General features: G+C 38.1%; 1 protein-coding gene across 4 annotated transcripts in view; it reads right to left on the reverse strand.

The window, feature by feature from the left end:
* The window catches only part of LRRC28 (leucine rich repeat containing 28), a 196,169-nt gene that overhangs the window by 32,399 nt on the left and 141,070 nt on the right, over window positions 1-22,700 (reverse strand). For 2 of the 4 annotated variants that reach the window (XM_027520676.1, XM_027520678.1), the window contains 2 exons: window positions 7,350-7,525; window positions 5,583-5,742 (listed from right to left, as the gene is read on the reverse strand). In XM_027520676.1, the coding sequence (XP_027376477.1) occupies window positions 5,583-5,742; window positions 7,350-7,525 (336 nt within the window). Of the gene's footprint in view, window positions 1-4,670; window positions 4,809-5,582; window positions 5,743-7,349; window positions 7,526-22,700 lie in introns of all 4 variants that reach the window. The other 2 variants (XR_003507308.1, XM_027520677.1) reach the window with 2 other exon arrangements.

Consider the following 22,700-nt stretch of genomic DNA (forward strand, 5'->3'; position numbering starts at 1 on the left):
CCATAGAAACCCTACCTGAGTTTCTAGCCTGCTGCCCTGTGAAATTCAGACTCACGGCTGCAGCATCAACTCTTTCCTGAATTGCCAGCCTGCCAGCCTGCCCTGTGGTTTTGGACTTGCCAGCTCCCAAATCCCGTGAGCCAATTCCTTAAAAGCAATCAATCTTTGCCTATACTTATTATTTACAGATATAGATACATGTTCTGTTTCTCTGGAGACTGTTAACTAATACAAATTCAGCTACTGGTAAGGGAAGCTGCTGTAACAAACATTTAAAAATCTAGATGTGACTTTGAAATTAACCAGTAGAGGCTAGAAGAGTTTTGCCTTGTGGAGACTATTGGTAGAAATAGAGATATTAAAGAATATCAGGTGAGGGTTTACAAATGAAAGAGGAAAACTACAGAAAAGGGGCTTCCCAGGTGGCTCCGTCATAAAAAATCTGCCTGCCAAGCAGGAGATGTAGGAGACATGGGTTCAGTCCCTGAGTTGGAAAGATCCCCTAGAGGAGGAAATGGCAACTCACTCCAGTGTTCTTGCCTGGAAAAATCCTATAAAATGTACGCTATAGCAAAAGCTTCTACTGTCTTAGACAACACATATATTGTCATGAAGAGGATGTTTCTGGAAATACGAGGTACTAGACAAAAATGAGGAATGTGTTATTGTAAAATGAAAGAAAGATCATCATTGTTAGAAACCACAGAGGACTCAACCGAATTGTGTTATGCTGGACGGAAAACAGAACTTATAAGTGATCATCTTGGGTCCAGGCATACCTCAGATACATTGCAGGTTCAGTTCCAAACCACCACAATAAAGCAAACAGAGTAATAAAGCCAGTCACACAAATTGTTTGGTTTCCCAGTGTATATAACAGTTATTTTTACACTATAATGTAGTCAAAAGTATGCAAAACCATTATGTTTTAAAAAACCAATGTGTATACCTTTATTTAAAAGTATTGCTGAAAAATGTTAACCATCATCCCAGCCTTCAGTGAGTAGTAGGAGTAACAACAAAGATCACTGATCACAGACCCACTATCACAAGTATAAAAATAATGAAAAAGTTCCAAGTGAGAATTACCAAATGTGACACAAAGATAGGAAGTGAGCAAACGCTGTTAGAGAAATGGAACCAATAGGCTTTTTTGATGCAGGGTTGACACAAACCTCCAATTTGTAAAAACTACACTATCTGTGAAATGCAATAAAATGAAGCACAAAAAGATGAGGTATGCCTATATTTAGCTGAGGAGGTTTCTAAGCAAAGTCCTGAAGGCATGGCCTGGTTTTTCTTTGCTGCTTACAGTAAAATGTGAGAGGAGGGAGATAAATTGAGGGAGCTGTTCAGCAAAAAGGAATCAAAACTTGAAGATTTGGGAAATTGCCAGGCTATCTGTAAAAAATGAGAAAGCATGTTCTGGAGAAAACACCAAGGGTATTTATAGCTAGACAACCTTGAAAAGATTAGGCATGAGACTTGTGATCTGGTCAACCATTTCAGCAGAAATGCTGATAGCTTGGAGGGGACAGACGTGCAACAGGGTAAAGAAATGCTGTCAGACTTCTGGGATTCCACAGGCAGGAAACAAGCTGTCAAGTAAAGGGAAGAATAACCTTGGGGATGGGGTCACCTCCCCAATTCTAGAGGGTGAGGTAACTTCCTTGGTTTTAGAGAGCAGGGCCCTCACTCAGGGCTAAGGAGGTGAGGCCACTTCACCAGAGGGTCTAAAGGACAGAGCGTCTAACCAGAGGATTATTCTCAAGTATTAAAATCTAATGGAATTTGTCCTTCTAGGTTTTGGACTTTTCTGAAACTCATGATCTCTTTTTCTCCTTTCTGTAACGTAAATGTCTATCTTATGCTTGTCCCAACCATCATATACTGAAAGAAGATAACCAGTCTGGTTTTACAGATTCACAGATGAGGACTTTCTGTCCCACGGTGAGTTATGCTTGGGTTTTACTCATACTTGGTTTAGATACTTAAGATTAGATTTTGAATTCAAGAGTTGATGCTGGAATGGGTTAGGATTTGGGGAGTGTTGGGATGGAATGAATTTATTATGCCTGTGAGAAGGACATGAATTTTTGGAGGATAGACTGTTATGGGTTGAATTGTATCCCCCTAAATTCATGTTAAAGTCCTAATCCCTAAAACCCCAGAAGGTGACTGCTATCAACTGAACTGTGTCCCCCGATCCTGCCACTGATTCATATGTTTAAGCCCTAATCTCCAGTGTGATGGTATTTAGATATGGGGCTTTTGGAGATACTAGGCTTAGATGAGTTCATAATGGTGGGGTCCTGATGATAGGATTAGTGCCCCTATAAGATGAGACGCCAGAGACTTTGTGCATGTGTGTGATCATATTCTCTGCCACTCGAGACAGCAAGAAAATGGCTAAATTCAAACCAGGAAGAGAGCCCTCAGCACAACCTAACCATATACACCCTGATTTCACACTTCAGCTTCTGTGTGAGACTGACTTTCTGTTGTTTAAGCCAGCCTATGGTATTTTGTTTGTTTGTATGGTGGCCCTAGCAGAGTAAAACAGTAACCTTATTTGGAAACAGGGTCACTGCTGGTGTAATGAGTTAAGTTAGGATGAGGTCATCAGGGAGGGCCCTAATGCAATGTCACTGGTGTCCTTATGAACAAGGGACATTTGGACACCAAGACAGACTCACACAGAAGACATTGTGAAGAGAAGGGAGGTGATGGCTATCTACAAGATTTAGACCCTTCCGTCACAGCCTTCTGAAGGAACCAATCCTTTCACATCTCTAGCCTTCAGATCTCTGAGACAACATCTACAGCAGATCTTGTCAGCCAGTTCTGTGGTATTCTGCTGAGGCATCCATAGGAAATGAATAAAATACCCTTGCAAAACCTCTGAGTAGCTGGATTTCCTATTGGGAAATACAAAATTTATAAGGCTCATACACGTGTGGGAAAAGCCAGACATATGTTCTAGTAATAAATAATCCTCTGAGTTGACATTCTCCATTTTAACAAATGAACAGTAATTTGGGGAAATGAAAACTTGCTATGCTTATTGTGATCAAAAGTTAACGAACATACTAGCTATTATTCTCTCTATAGATATTTGAAGATTTCGGTATTTACTGTTTATGCAAAATACTGCAATTTCTTTTTACTTGACTCTGTATTAAACTTAGATTGGAACTAATACTTGTATGAGACTTGGTATTTTAGAAGCATATTCAATATGTTCCTTTAAAATGATGCCAAATATCCACATTAATTTAGATTTTGGCTGATATGCTGAATTATTTTATGACAAGCAATGTAAACTGAACTGAATATATTAGAAAACTTAAAAACAATATTGTCAAGACCTTTTAGAATTTATGATATTAAAAATATTGATTTTTAGCAATAAGCTATTGAGATTCAAGTATTTGGTTTTCAGTTATAAAAGAAAGTGCTTTAAAGACTATGTTAGGAACTAAAGTCAAAGCTTTTAATACAATCTCCATAGCAACATGGGAAGGAGCAAAGTCCAGTGGACCAAATGCAATATACAAATTCTAAAATTCAAATCTTAGCATTAACTCACCACAGAAAGCCATGTTTGTATCTTGGTATTTCAGTTTTTGCTATAAACATGGGCACTTCTGGCATAGATTAACAAAAGGGCATTGCCTAAGATCTATGTATTTGATACACTCATTTTACTAAACTAACAATATTATATTTATATTATAAAGCAATAAGATATTCATACTGGTTGAAGCAGAGAAACAAGTAGCAGTAAATAGAATATGCAAATACTTATCGAATAAGTTTCCCAAATTTCATGTAAAGATAACACAAAAATGACTTCATTTGAAGGATCTACTTTATTTTCACAAGTTAATTCCCATGATGAAATGAAAGTTTAGCTTTTAAATAGGTATTTAGGATTTTATCAGCTGCTAACAGAGCATCCTTGCCATACTGCACTGTTTCCATTTTCACATTGTCAGTAAGGAAATGTTCTCTACAGGAAGCTGTGCAACAACAATGCAGAAGGATTTTACTATAGTTTAATGAATTTAAGATTTTCCTATAATGATATCTTACTAATATAAACATCATTTGCTAAAGACATATACACAAAATAAATTTTTAAAAGTTTTTGAGCTACAAAAAGATATCATAGTTAACAGTTACTCAATATGTATTACATGCCAGGTACCATCCTGGGCTCTTTATATAAAACAATCTCATTTAATCCTCACAACGACCTTATTAAATAGATAGGATTACTATGTTCATTTTACTTGAAAAGATGAAGCTCAGAAATGTTATGTCAATTTGCCCAAGATCTCCCAGGGAAGGAGTCAGAATCATGGCCGGTGACTTGATCAATATATTCCCTACTGTTTCTTACAGATGTGCCTATTTCATTTGTTAATTTTACTCATGTAGTTAACACTCAAATCCTGACTCCGTCCTTTCAGCTCTGATCAGAAGGAGGAGATTTGCAAGGTTTGGAGGAGGGCTTCTGGAGGCAGGCATGGCAAAGAAGCAGGAAACTAAAAATGCAGAAAGTTGAAACGGGAACTGAAAGTATAGCAAAACAGGATTATTCAGGTAAGAAAAAAGAAAAATGCAGTTTGGGGAAGGAGTGGGTAGAGAGATGGAAAGGTAACTACCATTTGCCGAGCACCCATTACGTGCCAGGTGTCTGCCTTCATCGTCTGCTGATCCTCAGATGCCCTGCCCAGCAGGCTGTTCCAGCTCCATTCTGAGGCTCTCAGAGGTGCAGTACCCTGCCCACGCTCGCTCTCATTCTACAAAAATGATTATAAAGGAAACGCTTCTGGGACTGAATAGGGGTAACAAGTTTTCCTGAAAAATGTACTAACCCAAAATACCACATTTGAGGATAAGTGAGGTATTACAGCATCTTTTTTTTTCAACTTTGAAAAATGCGAACTTAGAAGATCCTAAATTTAGAAAATCTATAAGCTGAGGCAGGGCTAATGGAGGATTTTTCATTTCATGTCCTATTTTTAATTGTCTGGTATTCTTTTTTAAACTACCAGCATGGAGTTTTTTATTTAGTTAACATTCTTTGCAAATTCAAGGCACTGTGCCAAGAAACAGAGTGGCAAGAGAATGCCATTTGGAAGTGTTAGAAATTCAAAACAGAAACACACACACAATGTTCAGCCACACACTTTCAGTTAGCAATGTGAGTTAAATAGAAGGGCTGGGCTGGACCCATTATATAACAAATATTTTGTTCTTACACTCCTTGTTGCCTAAAGACTATTGTGAATAGGGGAACAGCAGGAAAACACTTCTCCAAAGAATGAGCTACTCTAAATAACATATACAATAAAACCATTCTTCACAAGACCAAAAATGTAATAAAGGGAAACCCAGTTTTCTTACCATACTGAAAATGTCACTTGTTTCATTTAGTTGTATGGCAGGAAGCACTCTAGGCCCCTTTCAAGCTGCTGACGTGACAGCACTTTTTACGTGTGTCCTCCACCCCCTCCCCACGTTCCCACCCCTCGCCCAGGTGTAAGCCCGGGTGCCCACTTAGGCATGATTACCCCTGGTGCAGCCCTGCCATCGGCGTCTCTCTCAAGGGGAAGAGCTTGGGGTAGACAATCGTAAACATGGGCTCACTGCACCGGTGACAGTGCCCCAGGGGGCAGTGCAGCAGCTCCAGCAGACTTCTGGGTAACGAGACTGGAGACAGAAAGTCCAGATCTGGAACACAAGAGAAAAATCATGCACAAATAAAAAATGAGATATCCTTGAATGAGGCTTCTTATAATACGTCTCACTGTTAACAAGTAAATTCGGTTAGTGAAAAGTACTGCATGTGAAAAGTTTTGTTATCTGATAGGCACTGAATGAAAACATAACATTATTTGGAAATGAAAGATTTTTTTACACTTCAGACACTAAGAGAAACCTTAAGTCTATTCTTTCAAGAGCAACCTGAGCTGTCCTGAGGTGGAAGCAAAGAAAGAGTAAGGCCAAATATTCTTTAAGAACAAAGACCAAAAAGGCTGCTGGGTTTATCCAGAGACAGTCTGCAAACTTCTGTAAAAGACAGAGAATATAAAAAGGTCTGCGACTGAAGACTGAAACAGACTTTCATTAAGTTCCTCCTAGGTCTATTGGGGATTTAGAATGTTTCAAGCTAAATTACATTTACTGAAAAGAATGAAAAGGGGAGACAAAGAAATCAAAGAAAATGAAAAATAACGATTCCCTGTCTCCCTTCCATGAGCTGTCATTAATAAAAACAGGATGTTTTTTCCTTAGTGTAGTCTGAGCACACCAAAGCAATGTTTAAAGCAAAATATCCTAGGGGTCTGGGCAATCCTGAGCACAAATGTACACTGGATTGCTACTGACAGTGAACACCAGGAGAGAGAGAAATAGTCACGATGAGGTGACACCTAAAATTCACTGAATCATCTTTGGGAAGGAAATACAAATTATCTTACTATCTTCTGTATCTGTCCAGATTTTTCAATAACCATTTTGAAAAATGTAATTTGTTCATAGGTGAATAATTTCAGTTTTCTGTTCAGTTTTTGAAAACAACTTAATACATTCCTGGGAGGTTAATGTTAGATGTTTTTGTACGAACTTCTCTTTTTTTTAAAGCAAGGACAAAGCATTTAGCAGTTTTAAAAACACTTAAAATGTATTTTCTCATTAACGCTGCCTGGTGCTTTTTTAAAGCATCTCAGGTCCACTCTACATCACCTAAGACATACATACACTACTAAAGACTTTCCAAACCAAGAGTTGGCATCCTGTGGTAATACTGCCACAGGGTCCTGGAATTAATTTTCCTTTACATATATAAATTTCTCAGATGTGAGGAGGGTGCATGGCAAAAGCCTGCTATGTTGGAAGAAGTACCAACTTTGCTTTAGGGGTAAGATCTTTGCACATGTTTTCTTATGGAAGAAAGTACCAATGCCAGTCTTCTCACTTCTACCAAATATGTGTTCCCCAAAACCAATTTCTTTCAACTTCAACCACATAGTTTAAACATGTAACCTGTTCTTCTGACTGAACACCATATCTAGTGAACGCTTCTCTGTATCTGTAGGGGTTGCTGAAGGGATCAGTGTTGACAAAATACTAAAACTTTTCTCTTACAAAAAATGTCCCACTGCACGACTGGGCAAATGTACTTAATGCCACTGAACTGAGCACGTAAAGGTGGTAAATTTTATGTTGGGTATATTTTACCACAATTTTGAAAGTGAACATCAAAATAGCATAAAACACAATCCCTAAGCTCACTGAATAAGAAGTAGGGGAAAAAAGAAAAGAGAGGTCCCATGTACCTTTTAGAGAAGCGTGGTAGGTGTGATGCAGAGTCCTCATGGCCAGCTCCTGCAGAGGCAGGATGTGATCCTTCTCTGTCCCTATGGCCTTCACCTCAGCAGGGAGGAAAACGGTTAGTTGCCCTGATGAAAAGGAAAGCAGCTTCACCTCAGAAACTTGAATGGGAGCACCACAGCTACAGAAAGACACACATTCACAGTAGCGTTAGCCAAAAGGAAATGACTATATGTGCCAATAAAAATGTGTTAATCAAAATATACATTTAGAATTTTAAGACACTGCTGAATTGCCAAAATTCTTTTCAAAGTGAACAGATGCTATCCTGGGTTCCTTAATAAAATCTGGCACAGAAATTTCGACTCATCATTTGGAACTCAGCTAAAATCGTCACTGAGGTCCAGGCATTGCCAGTAAGGACAAACTTGGAAGGAATTTCCTTCGTTGGGACAATTTGCTTAGTAAGCTCCATTTATCCTCATTTTCTTACCCTTTCTAAGTTTATGTTTATTGAAATTTTCAAAATTAAAAGGAACAAAGAGAACTCTGTTAAGTTATAATACTTTGGTTTAACAGAATTTTTGTGTGGGGAAAACACCCAACAAAGCAAACAGATTTTTAATGGCAGCAGATAACTTTACTGGGTCCTTCCATAAACTTGTGGAGAAAATATTCTTGGCAGGGTCTATTGAATAAGCCAAGTCACATACTATTCCCTACAGCCACACATAACCAGAAGGCAGAGACATTGCTGTTCCTTTAGCTTTACAGGGTTACCAAAATTCAGGAGTCCAATTTCTTTCCATTTCCTGTCTGAGATCACCAGGTTACCTAAAAGTTTCAACACCTTTCTTCTCTAATGACAAACAGGTGCCAACAAACCTTGACTCTCCAGACACAATACGAGGTAATCTCTCTATGCTCGACTAGAGACAGGCAATGAAGAAGGTACAGTACTGGAAGACAGAAGCCCTTGGCTTATTTGTTCATTATAAGTTCCTACATTTACTCATTCCTTTCATCAGAAAATGGGCTTGCCAGTTGGTGCTAGTGGTAAAGAATCCGCCTGCCAATGCAGGAGACATGGGTTTAATCCCTCGGTCAGGAAGATCCTCTGGAGGAGGGCGTGGCAACCCACTTCAGTATTTGTGCCTGGAGAATCCCATGGACAGAAGAGCCTGGCAGGCTACAGTCCATGGGGCAGCAAAGAGTCAGATACTAGACTGACTAGACACTATTTCATCAGAAAATATTCTCAGGACACTTAATACACACAAGTCAAGATACTTAAATTAAGAAAAAAAAAATGACTTCCTTCCCTTGAAAAATGTAATAATTACAATATAATTATTCTAATATTGGGTCAGAGAAGATGGAGGAACTGACTTTGTCCAGGGAATTAGAGAAGGTTCTACAGAGAAGAGAGTATCTGACCTAGAACTCAATTAATTTTACTCAGTTTCTCCACTCAGCTCGACAAAAAGAACCTCAGGAGGCCACACTGGCCTTCCTACTAGGCAAAACCTGTATCTCAGAAGGAAGCATTTTTTCAAATTCTAACAGTATAGTTTGGCTTTGCCTTCTTCAACAGCATGACAAATTCTGTGTCTGGCTCCTTTTGTCAACATTATCTTCCTGGGATATACCCATGCTACTGTGTGTACTATGGTTTATTCATTTTCATTGCTGTGAAGTACTGGTAAATGTATGGGCTGTTTCCAGGGCTGGGCTATATGAACATTGTTGTATGTATTATCTGATACATATGAGCATGAAATTCTGTTAGGTACATACTTAAGATCAGAATTGAGATTATTATACTGAGGAGAGGTGGACAATTAAAAGATACACATATGCTAAAACAAGAGTGAAGAGGGGAGTGAGAGCTGTACCATTTCAGAAAACATAATCAAAGAAAGTCTTTCTGAAAAGGTGACATTTGAGCATAGACTTGACTGAAGAGAAGAGTTAACTCAGTCACAGCCTGGTAGGCACCTTAACTAGAGGACAAGGAACTAAGAGTTCAGGGTGTCCAAAACAGCAAGAGTTCACAGGACAGAGAACCTTAGGGGAGAGAGATACAATGTACAGAGAGAACTCTGGAGATTCCCAGAAAGCCCCCTTTGAATATTCAGATGAGTATTGATCAGCACAGGCAAGGAAACTACCTAAGGCTGGAAAAAGGAGGAGGTGAAAAGATTAAGGCTAACAGTGCCCAGCAATCCCACAGGGCTGGAAAGGGCTCCTGCTCTCATCAGGTAGACTTAAACATCACAATTCAAGGGGCCCCGAGCAAAATCTTATTTTAGGAGCAGTGAGTAATTAGTGCTAGACTGAACACCACTCCATTCCCACCCAACAAATCCTTAATAGCCATATCTGAAAGATTAAACTGTTTCCAGTTAATTTAAATGAATCCCAGGACATATATTAAGAATAGTTACATGAAATAAAAAATATTCCACACTCAATCAACATCATAAATTTCACACTACATGGCATCCAACCAAAAATTACCAGGCTTTTCAATAAGCAGGAAAATATGACATACAATGAGGGGAAAAAAAATCACATGACTGAAACAACCAAGATACATATTAAAACTGGCAGAAAAGGTCATTATATCAATAGAAGAAAGATGTGTTGCATCCATAGCTCTCACCTAAAGCAACCAGAAATAAGATAGTAAAGTAAGCCCTAAATAAATAAAAGAAATGATAAAGAGCATCAAGATAATCAATAACATAGAAAACAGTAATAGAGAGAAATCAATGAAAACAAAAAAGCTGGAACTTTGAGAACATTAATAAACTCGAAAAACCTCTAACTAGACTAATCAGAGGGAAGACATAAATTACCAATATTAATATGAGAAAGACATTGCCCAGTTTCTACAGATAGTAAAAGGGTAAGAAGCAACTTTATACTAATACAAAGTCTTTGAAAGACAAAAATTAGCAAAGCTCACTCAAGATCCACAGAAGCTGAACAGCTCTACATTTATGAATGAAGTTGAACTCATAGTTAAAAGACTGGAATACTTCTCAACTCATTCTTTGAAGCCATCATTATCCTGACACCAAAACCAAATGAACACATAACAAGAAAAGAGAAGCAATTAGTATCACACATAGATGTAGATGGAAAAAGTTAAACAGAATTTTAGCAAATTTTATTTAACAATGTATAACGTCATTATGATCAAATGAAGCTTGATCAATTAATCAAGATTGTATTAATCTTAAGGAAATAATGTAATTCACTATATTAAAGCCTAAAAAGGAAAAACAATATAATCATTTCAAAAGATGTCAAAAAAGGGTCTAACAAAATTCAACATGCATCTGTAATTTAAAAACTCTCAGCAAACTAGGAATAGAAGAGAATTTACTAATCTGATAAACAACCATCAATATCGTACTTAATGTTGAAAAACTGTTTTCTCCATAAATTCAGCAGACAAACATGTCTGCTCTCACTACTTCTATTTACCATAAACTGGAGCTTCTAACAAGTACAATAAAGAAAAAAAAAAAAAGGCAACTAGAATTGAAAGGAAGAAGTAAAATTGTCTTTCTTCCCAGAAGACATGACTGTATGTATAAAGTTCAGTATAATCTTTAAAAAACCTACTGGAACTAATAAGTGAACTTGGTAAGTTTGGAGGATACAAGATCAGTTATAGGAAATTATATTTCTATTGGTTACAATGATCAATTGGAAATTTAAAAAAAACTTTGAACACCATATATAATACTATTTGAAATATGAAACACTTGGGGGTAAATCTGACAAAAGGGGTCTGAGACATATACACAGAACCCTACAAAAAATGCAGAGTAATTAAGACATTTATTGTGATCATAGGCTAGGAGACGCAATATTGTTAAGATGTTAATTCTGCTCAAATTGATCTATAGACACAATGCAATTAAAATTACAGGCCTTTAAAAATACATATAAATTGAAACTTTGATTCTAAAATTTATATAGAAATGCAAAACAGCTAGAATAGTAAAAAAAATTTTTTAATTTAAAGACTTAAAATTTCTTGGTAATCAAAGCAATGTATTATTGGTGCCAAAATAGGCAAACAGATAACCAGAGAAGATAGTGTATCCAGAGACAGACCCACACATACATGGACAACTAATTTCCAACTAAGGTACAAAGGAAATACAGTGGAGAAAGGCCAGTATTTTACACAAATGGTATCTGAACAACTGTATATCCATATGTAAGAAATAGGAACTTCTAGACTGAGACGAGTACACAAAAGTTATCATGGAAATGTTTTACAAGAAGTTAAATAAAAGTACAGATTTGAGAGAATAAAAAATTAAAAAAAATAGGACCTTCAACCATACCTTGTACCATATACAAAAATTAGCTCAAAATGAATTACAGACCTAAATGTAAATCTAATTCATTAAAAATTCTAGAAGACAGACAACATAGGAGAAAACTTTTGTCATTTGGATTACAATAAACTGTGAAAGTTCTAAAAGAGATGGGCATACCAGACCACCTGACCTGCCTCTTGAGAAACCTGTATGCAGGTCAGGAAGCAACAGTTAGAACTGGACGTGGAACAATGGATTGGTTCCAGATAAGAAAAGGAGTACGTCAAGGCTGTATATTGTCACCCTGCTTATTTAACTTCTATGCAGAGTACAGCATGAGAAACACTGGGCTGGAAGAAGCACAAGCTGGAATCAAGATTGCCCGGAGAAATATCAATAACCTCAGATATGCAGATGACACCACCCTTATGGCAGAAAGTGAAGAAGAACTAAAGAGCCTCTTGATGAAAATGAAAGAAGAGAGTGAAAAAGTTGGCTTAAAGCTCAACATTCAGAAAACGAAGATCATGGCATCCGGCCCCATCACTTCATGGCATATAGATGGGGAAACAGTGGAAACAGTGTCAGACTTTATTTTTCTGGGCTCCAAAATCACTGCAGATGGTGATTGCAGCCATGAAATTAAAAGACGCTTACTCCTTGGAAGGAAAGTTATGACCAACCTAGACAGCATATTAAAAAGCAGAGACATTACTTTGCCAACAAAGGTCCATCTAGTCAAGGCTATGGTTTTTCCAGTGGTCATGTATGGATGTGAGAGTTGGGAATATAAAGAAAGCTGAGTGCTGAAGAATTGATGGTTTTGAACTGTGGTGTTGGAGAAGACTCTTGAGAGTCCCTTGAACTACAAGGAGATCCAACCAGTCCATCCTAAAGGAGATCAGTCCTGGCTGTTCACTGGAAGGACTGATGTTGAAGCTGAAACTCCAATACTTTGGCCACCTGATGCGAAGAGCTGACTAATTTGAAAAGACCCTGATGCTGGGAAAGATTGAGGGCAGGAGGAGAAGGGGATGCCAGAGGATGAGATGGTTGGATGGCATCACCAACTTGATAGACTTGAGTTTGGGTGGACTCTGGGAGTTGGTAATGGACAGGGAGGCTTGGGGTGCTGCAGTTCATGGGGTCGCAAAGAGTCAGACATGACTGAGCAACTGAACTGAACTGAAAAGCAAGATCCATAAAGGAACAAATTGATCAGTTGGACTTTATCAAAATAAAAAGTGTCTGCTCTTCAAAAGGCCCTGTGAAAAAAATGTCTGGATTGGGAGAAGACACTTGTGAAGCAAATAAATACGATAAAGGACTTTTGTCCAGACTCTATAGAGAATTTTCAAAACTCAGTAATAACACAAACACCCAAGGGAAAAAATGGGAGAAAGACTTAGACACTATATCAAAGCAGATATCTGGATGGCAAATAAAACATAAAAAGATGAACACCTTTATTCACTAGGGAAATGAAATTTTAAAATATAATGGAAATATCATTTCACACCTAGGATAAAACCTAAAAGACTTACTATTCCAAGTATTAGCAGAAATATGTAAGAACTGAAAATCTCCTTTATTATAGGTGGGAATGTAGAATGGTACGGTTATTTATTAAGTTTGTCAGTTCTTTCAAAAATTAAACATATATGTACTACATGATCCAAATACTCCACTCCTAAGTATTTATCCAAAGAAATTTAAGTCTAGGACATTTAAAAGACATTCTACATATGTTCGTAACATTTTATTGGAATAAAGCCAAGAACTAGAACCAACACAAATGTCCATGAACAAGTGAAGGGGAACAATCTGCAGAATATACATACAATGGAATTCTACATAGCAAAAAAAAAAATGAACTGTTGATCCACACTATATCGTGAATAAATCTCCAAATCGTTATGCTGAGTGAAAGAAGCCAGAGTTTCATGTAAAACTCAAGAAGATACAAATTAATTGACAGTGACAGCACACAGATCCCTGGTTACCTGGAGACAGGATGAAGAGAAGGAAGGAAAAATGATTACCAAGGGGCATGAGGAAACTTTGGTGGTAGAGGATATGTTTATTATCTTAATTACAGTGATGGATTCAGAGGTATGTATGTATGTTTATACATACATATGTAAAAATTTTCCAAATTTTATATATATATATATGAAAGTGAAAAGTGAAAGTGAAAGCTGCTCAGTCGTGTCTGACTCTTTGCAACCCATGGACTATACAGTCCATGGAATTGTCCAGGCCAGGATACTGGAGTGGGTAGCCTTTCCCTTCTCCAGGGGATCTTCCCAACCCAGGGATTGAACCGCAGTCTCCCGAATTGCAGATGGATTCTTTACCAGCTGAGCCACAAGGGAAGACCAAGAATACTGGAGTGGGTAGCCTATACCTTCTCTAGCGGATCTTTCTGACCCAGGAATCAAACTGGAATCTCCTGCATTGCAGACAAGATTCTTTACCAACTGAGCTACTAGGGAAGCTAGCAGTTATAATATATATAAATATATATATATAATATAAATATATATATAAATATAAATATATAATATATATATATATATTTATAAATATATAATATATATACTTTATTGTTGTTGTTTAGTCGCTAAGTCATGTGTGACTCCTTTGAGACCCCATGGATTGTAGCTTGCCAGTTTCCTCTGTCCATGGAATTGTCCAGGCAAGAACACTGGAGTGGGTTGCCATTTCCTTCTCTACATACATACGTTGCTAAGTCGAGTCAGTCGTGTCCAACTCTGTGCGACCCCATAGACGGCAGCCCACCAGGCTCCCCCGTCCCTGGGATTCTCCAGGTAAGAACACTGGAATGGGTTGCCATTTCCTTCTTCAATACATGAAAGTGAAAAGTGAAAGTGAAGTCGCTCAGTCCTGTCTGACTCTTAGCGACCCCATGGACTGCAGCCCACCAGGCTCCTCCATCCATGGATTTTCCAGGCAAGAGTACTGGAGTGGGGTGCCATTGCCTTCTCCAATACATACTTTATATCTGTGCAATTTATCATATGTCAGTGTAGAATTGGGAATAAAAGCCTAACTGGGCATGGGCTGAGAGAAAATAGAAAGTGGAGAAAGTGATCTTTCTTTAAAGGGAAGCAGAAAAATAGTGGAGAAGTCAGAGAATAAAAACAAAATGTTATATGGAAGAAGTATACCATGGAGGAATATATATAGCATCATTCAGTTTACACAAAGTTAAAGACAAAACTTGAAAATACACTATATGGGGATGTATTTACATATATTAAAATCATAACTCAGTGAAAATGAATGATAAATACATAATTCAGAATAATGGCTAACCTTAGAGAAGCAGAAGGAGCATGCATAGGAGAGAACCTTATAGGGGCTTCAAAATTGTTAGTAATGTCATTTTTGTAAGCTAATGATACTTATACACACTTCCCAGGTTGCTCAGGGGTAAAGAATCCACCTGCCAGGCAGAAGACATGGGCTCAGTCCCTTGGTTGGGAAGATCCACTGGAGAAGGAAATGGCAACTTACTCTTGCCTGGGAAATCACATGGACAGAGGAGCCTGGTGGGCTACAGCCCATGAGGTCTCAAAAGAGTCAAACATGACTTTGCAACTAAACAACAACAACAGCAATGATATTTATACTGATGTGCAGGGTCAAAATATGGAAGCTTTCTTGTCAAATTTTAAGAAATGACCCTCTTACTTTAATTGATGCCAAAGAGAGTGGCCTTAAGCAGAAAGGTATCCCATGGATGCTGGTGGCCTTATAAATTCTAACTCATACCCTTACCTTAGGGAACACTGTATTCAATAAGCTACGGCTCTTCTTGCCTACAGGCCAAATTGGGCCTAGAGCTTTCTATATCCTGTAATTCCAGATACAAATGTTACTCTTCCCCAAATCTAATTCCATTCAGTTCAGTTCAGTTCAGTCGCTCAGTCCTGTCCGACTCTTTGAGACCCCATGAATCACAGCATGCCAGGCCTCCCTGTCCATCACCAACTCCTGGAGTTCACTCAAACTCACGTCCATTGAGTCAGTGATGTCATCAAACCATCTCATCCTCTGTCGTCCCCCTTTCCTCCTGCCCCCAATCCCTCCCAGCATCAGAATCTTTTCCAATGAGTCAACTCTTCGCATGAGGTGGCCAAAGTACTGGAGTTTCAGCTTTAGCATCATTCCTTCCAAAGAAATCCCAGGGCTGATCTCCTTTAGACCATCTGGTTGGATCTCCTTGCAGTCCAAAGGACGCTCAACAGTCTTCTCCAACACCACAGTTCAAAAGCATCAATTCTTCAGTGCTCAGCTTTCTTCATAGTCCAACTCTCACATCCATACATGACCACTGGAAAAACAATAGCCTTGACTAGATGGACCTTTGTTGGCAAAGTAAAGTAATGTCTCTGCTTTTCAATATGCTATCTAGGTTGGTCATAACTTTTCTTCCAAGGAGTAAGCATCTTTTAATTTCATGGCTGCAGTCACCATCTGCAGTGATTTTGGAGCCCAGAAAAATAAAGTCTGACACTGTTTCCACTGTTTCCCCATCTATTTCCCATGAAGTGATGGGACCAGATGCCCTGATCTTCGTTTTCTGAATGTTGGGCTTTAAGCCAACTTTTTCACTCTCTTCTTTCACTTTCATCAAGAGGCTTTTTAGTTCTTCTTCACTTTCTGCCATAAGGGTGGTGTCATCTGCATATCTGAGGTTATTGATATTTCTCCAGGCATTCTTGATTTCAGCTTGTGCTTCTTCCAGCCCAGCATTTCTCATGATGTACTCTGCATATAATAATAAGGGTGTCAATATACAGCCTTGACGTACTCCTTTTCCTATTTGGAACCAGTCTGTTGTTCCATGTCCAGTTCTAACTGTTGCTTCCTGACCTGCATACAGGTTTCTCAAGAGGCAGGTCAGGTGGTCTGGTATGCCCAACTCTCAGAATTTCCCACAGTTTATTGTGATCCACACAGTCAAAGGTTTTGGCATAGTCAATGAAGCAGAAATAGATGTTTTTCTGGAACTCTCTTGCTTTTTCCATGACCCAGCAGATGTTGGTAATTTGATCTCTGGTTCCTCTGCCTTTTTTAAGACCAGCTTGAACATCTGGAAGTTCACGGTTCATGTATTGCTGAAGCCTGGCTTGGAGAATTTTGAGCATTACTTTACTAGTGTGTGAGATGAGTGCAATTGTGCGGTAGTTTGAGCATTCTTTGGCATTGTCTTTCTTTGGGATTGGAATAAAAACTGACCTTTTCCAGTCCTGTGGCCACTGCTGAGTTTTCCAAATTTGCTGGTATATTGAGTGCAGCACTTTCACAGCATCATCTTTCAGGATTTGAAATAGCTCCACTGGAATTCCATCACCTCCACTAGCTTTGTTCATAGTGGTGCTTTCTAAGGCCCACTTGACTTTCCATTCCAGGATGTCTGGCTCTAGGTGAGTGATCACACCATCGTGATTATCTGGGTCATGAAGATCTTTTTTGTACAGTTCTTCTGTGTATTCTTGCCACTTCTTCTTCACATCTTCTGCTTCTGTTAGGTCCATACTATTTCTGTCCTTTATTGAGCCCATCTTTGCATGCAATGTTCCCTTGGTATCTCTAATTTTCTTGAAGAGATCAAAGAGGAACCCCGGATACAGAGCACTGACTAAGGTATATGTGGACTGTGCTGAGGACCTGCCCCAACCCCTGAATTATTCAAGGGTCAACTGTACATGAAAGGGAACTAAGCACATGAAAAGGTGTTCAACATCAACAATCATTCAGCTCAGTTCAGTTCAGTCGCTCAGTCGTGTCCGACTCTTTGCGACCCCATGAATCACAGCACGCCAGGCCTCCCTGTCCATCACCAACTCCCGGAGTTCACTCAGACTCTTTAGAGAAATGCAAATTAAAACCATGAGATATTGCCCACTTACTAGAATGCCTGAAAGAAAGAAAAAAAAACTGACAAGGATTCTCACGAAATACACAATAACACAGTCATGTTGGAAACAGTTTGGCAGCTTTTTGTAAAGTTAAACATACACTTACCACATAACCTTGCACATGCATTCTTAGATATTACCCAAGTGGAATGAACTTATGTTCACACAAGACCCCAGATATGAATGTTTGCAGCAGCCCATGTCATTCCATTTGTACAACATTCTGGAAAAGGTAAAATATAGGGATACAAAACATGCTCCTATTTCCAGGGGCTGGTGTGTCTCCTTAAGAAGAGAAGTTAATTCTCCTTAAGAAGAAAAGTTAAGGGACATTAGGGACATACTTGGGTTAAGTGAACTGTTCCAAACCTTGATAATAGTGGCCATACAATCGCATGCATTTGTGAAAATTCGTGGCATTATACACTAAAAGGGTGAACTTTTCTGTTTATAAATTACAGTTTAATAAAATGAACAAAAAACAAACAAACAGTACCATTGTGCTAAAGCACAGTCCTAGAGCCCTCTGTTCTGTTAGCTATTAGTCTTTTAGTTACTGGATTATGGGGAAATCTTAGGGGAAGGGCAGACACAGCAGCGGGGGACCTCAAGAGCTTTTAATTGAATGGCTATTCATTAACTTGTGCAGAGACACTTCAATACTGTCAATAAATTAACAGCCAGTATGGGTACAGTAGTGCAAAGCAGCTGCACGATGGCCTGTCAATGGTGTCAACATTTATATGAAATTTTCCTCAAATGTTTTTCTTTGATTTGCTACTTTGCCTTTATCCCTCATACTTTTGAAACCTCTGTTGATTCTATATGATCATATAAGCATGAGAGTCTGTAGCAGCACAATTGTGATTTTGTATGAGTATTTCTGTGTGTTAAAAAAGCATTACTCTTATGAACCATTTTGTAAAGATGAGGAAATAAATTTAAATTTTACTTTATAATTACTGTTTCTTAATATGGAGAAAATTAAGATGAGAGGACCATATCTACAATGCTATTATGCAGCATGGCCACTAAGTCTGGAAACACAGGTTAACACATAATAAATGATTCTTTTGATGACATACAATACATTGTAGGATGATTAAATTTTTTGATCAATTTGGCTAGGCCAGGGCATCCAGATATTTGGTCAAACACCAGTTCAGATGTTTCTGTAAATGTATTTTTAAGATGGGATTAACAGTTAAATCAGCAGATTTTGAATAAAGCTGATTACCCGCTATAATGTTGAATGGGCCTTGTCTAATCAGTTGAAGACCTTTAAGAGGAAAAGACTGAGCCCTCAAGGAAAAATTCTGCTTCCAGACCGTCTTTAAACTCAAGCTGCCATATCAGCTCTTCCTTGGGTCTCTACCATGCTCTGCAAATTTCAGACTTGCCAGTGCCCACAATCATATGAGTCAGTTCTGTAAGATAAATCAATCTCCTCCCTTCCCTCTCAGTGCCCATCACCCCACCTACACACACACCCACACACACACATACACACACACTCGCTCTTTCTACTGGTTCTGTTGCTATGGAGAAGCCTGATACTCATGGTAAAGCATATTGTTTTCAAACTTTATAGCCATACTTTAGTATGAGAATACTGAGCAAAACCATAGAACAATAAAAACAGGATAAAAAGCAAGCAAGTGATTCATGAATAATTACTTCATACTGTTATTGCCTTAACAGCTGCTGCTCCTAATCTTACAACTGTTGATTAAACTCTACAAGGACACTGTCCAAAGAATGTAACAATAACAAAGGTTTAGAAAACTGAAAGCCATACTTTTCCTAATGCTTTTCCTAATGCTAGAAAGATAGGTTTCTGACAGAAACCGCTGAAAAGACTCACATGAACAAGTAAGTGGATCCTCATTTCACATACCGTCTAATTTCCCTTTGACAATTCTTTTAGCACAAGTTCCTATTCTTCACCACTGGCTACAAACAGCTAATTAAACTCATTTTACAAAACTTGTATTACATGCCTTCTCTGGTTAACCATGGAGAAGAGGGACAGCTCTGCAGGCTGTGAGGGAGGAATTCACACGAGCAGGCGTCCTTCTGCTGGTCCTGGCCAACCAACTGAGACCTCATCAGAGACTGAGTATCCACTCCACTACACAGAGTGACACAGGAAAAGAAAGGGATTCTTCACCCTTGCTTTCAGGAAGCTAGTAAAGAAGCTCAAACATACAGAGGTGATTTTAGACCAAGGAGAAGAGGGAGACAGTGTATACAGTGCAGTGGTTAAGTGTGGACAATAAAGCAGATGGTAACTCTACTGCCAACTAGCTTTGTGACCTGGGACACCTTGCTTAATCTTTCTGAGCTCCAGTTTCTTTATTTCTAAGACATGTATGATATTACAAAGGTTGCTGGGAGGATTATGTGCAATACACAGATAAATCTATAAGTACACTACGTGGAACACAGTAAGGTAAAAATACTTATAGCTGTGCTTTCTTCTTATTATAATAAGTGATTCTGGGGGGTAAGATACATGCTGTGATGGTTTTCATATTAACTTGGCTTGACCATGGTACCCAGACCTTTAGTCAAATGCTAGCCTCAATGTTGCTGTGAAGGAATCTCTATTGAAACCTAAGATTAACATGATGATATTCTAGGGAAAGGGAACAGGGATTTGGCTCTTTTGGCTCTGTGAATGCACAGGGTAGACAGGGCTATTCAAACAGTTCCAGTGGCTAGAGAGTCATGTCTATGGAAGAGTACAGCAAATGGGAGAGGAGGCAGGAAAGGTACCTATCTTGAAAGTTAGTGCTGCTCATCTCAGTAAGAAGTCATCGTGAAATAGTAAAGAGAGATGGAAGCTCCATGATGTGTTCAGTTCACAATAACATGAAATAACTATTAAGTGGCAATTATTAGGCTTTGATAACTTTAATTTCTAACTCAACAGTTTTTATTTTTTTAGAATGAATGCTGAGGTGGTTACAAAAAAGATTACATTCAAATCCTTAAGTGGGTTATTAAAATGAGTTGGTGCTCCAGTGGCTAAGATTCCACGTTTCAATGCAGGGAGCCCAGGTTCAATCCATGGTCAGGGAACTAGATCCCACATGCTACAACTAAGACCCAAGACAGTTAAATAAATAAAGAAATGCTTTAAAAACTGAATTGAAATCTGTTACAAATGTCAGCACCCTGGCTTAGTTACACAGACAATTTATAACAATGATCACAATTCCTTTTCAATTCAATGTTTTCAGAGCTGCCATTCAGCATGTAAACCTAAACAAGATAAATGAATAGTAACATAATTTTGCCACTAAGATTATGCTCCAAAACATATATGTACTCCAAAACATGTATTTGATTTAGCAAATTAATTCATATCCATCTTCAAACTTATCACTCCACTGACCAAAGGTTGAGAGTAAAGAATTAGTTTAAATCCCCTTACCAAAAGAACCCAAATGACTAAGTTTTATACTTCAGAAAATATACTGTCATCCACATGCTGATTATTGAGGGAACTGCTACCAGATTAACCCTTTTTAGCAAAAAAATGCTAAAGGGAAAGGGGAGAAGTGAATATGGGGAAGGAAAGAAGCTATGCCATTCTAATAGAATAAGTCTTGATTTGGATAAAGCATCTGTCCTCTTGGCAGAGTCTCTTCAAGGCTTAGTTTTGTTCCATCTGGAAACACATTTATTTTACTTTCATTTTTGAAGGATATTTTTGCTGGTTGCTAGGTTGACTGTTTTTTTCTTTGGCACTTTAAAAATATCATTCTACTGTTTCCTGGCCTTCAAAATTTGAAGGCAACAGTCTTTTGAATTATTTCTTGGTATGTAGTTTGTCATTTTTCTCTGGTTGGTTTCAAGATTTTCTTTTTACATTTGGTTTTCAGTAGCTTTGCCTGGGTATGGTTTAGTTTGTAATCTATTGCTTAGAGTTCACTTCGTTTCTTGAAAATGTAAATAGTTTCATCATATTTGGCAAGTTTTTGGACAATATTTGTTCAAACAACTTTGTTGTTATTTCTGCCCCATTTTCTCTCAGGTTTTTTTTATATTGTCTGGCAGGTTCCCAATGATGCTGTAGTTCATTTTTGTTTTCAATCTTTTCTCGTGTTCTTCAGATTGAATCTTTTCTACTGATCTACCTTCCGAGTTCACTGACTTTTCCTCTTATACCATTCTGTGTTAAGCTCATCAAGTCAAGTTTTTACCTTCCTTGACACCAAGTTATATTTTCTTTATTCTTCACATGTTATCCAATTTTATATTGTATCCTGGACATCTTGAAAGTTATCTTGTGGATACTCTGAATTCTGTTAAATTCTTTTAAATCTTAGAAGGAATGTTAGTAATTTTTAAATATGCAATTAATAAGTGCATTTGAATCAAAGTACAAACTCTTGAGTGATAGCTCAAATCACACCTCAGTTTTGTTATTTTTTTTAAATCTGTAGTTAGGCTGCTTTGTGCCTGTCCCATGGAGGTATGATTCAAGTATCTAATATTACTTGTTTTAGTTATGTAGGCAGCCCCTACACAAAAATGCACTATAATTCAAAGGATATTTTCTAGTATTTTGATTTAACTCAGAATTCGGAATGCATTTCTCATACAGACAATATAATTCAGCAGTTATATTAACAAACCATTTAACCTAAGTATTTATCCAACTTGTACCCAAACTCAGCTATAATTGCTTATTTATATAAGAAAAAGCAGAGCAGTGACTAGGTTTTCTTTGACTCATGTAATCAGACAACTGAGAAAATAAACTTGATACAGAGCCACTTTTGATATAGGTCTGGAATAGGTCTTCTGAGTAGGCAAATGTGCCAATTCCACTTTATAAAATTCTAACATGGGAGGGACTTCTCCTCTGAGGTAAAACAAAAAAGAAATAAAGACATTTATTTCTGTAGTAACAGTAAGACAAATCCAGACAAAATAAAAACCACATTTTCCTAAGAGACTAGCAAAGAGCATGAGAGCAATCCAGGGTGGCTCCCATGCTCCTCCCCTCCTGGAAGTCTCCTCCACAAGGAACAGTGTTAACCGGTGT

Source organism: Bos indicus x Bos taurus, chromosome 21 (assembly GCF_003369695.1).
Source record: "Bos indicus x Bos taurus breed Angus x Brahman F1 hybrid chromosome 21, Bos_hybrid_MaternalHap_v2.0, whole genome shotgun sequence".
Taxonomy (NCBI): domain Eukaryota; kingdom Metazoa; phylum Chordata; class Mammalia; order Artiodactyla; family Bovidae; genus Bos; species Bos indicus x Bos taurus.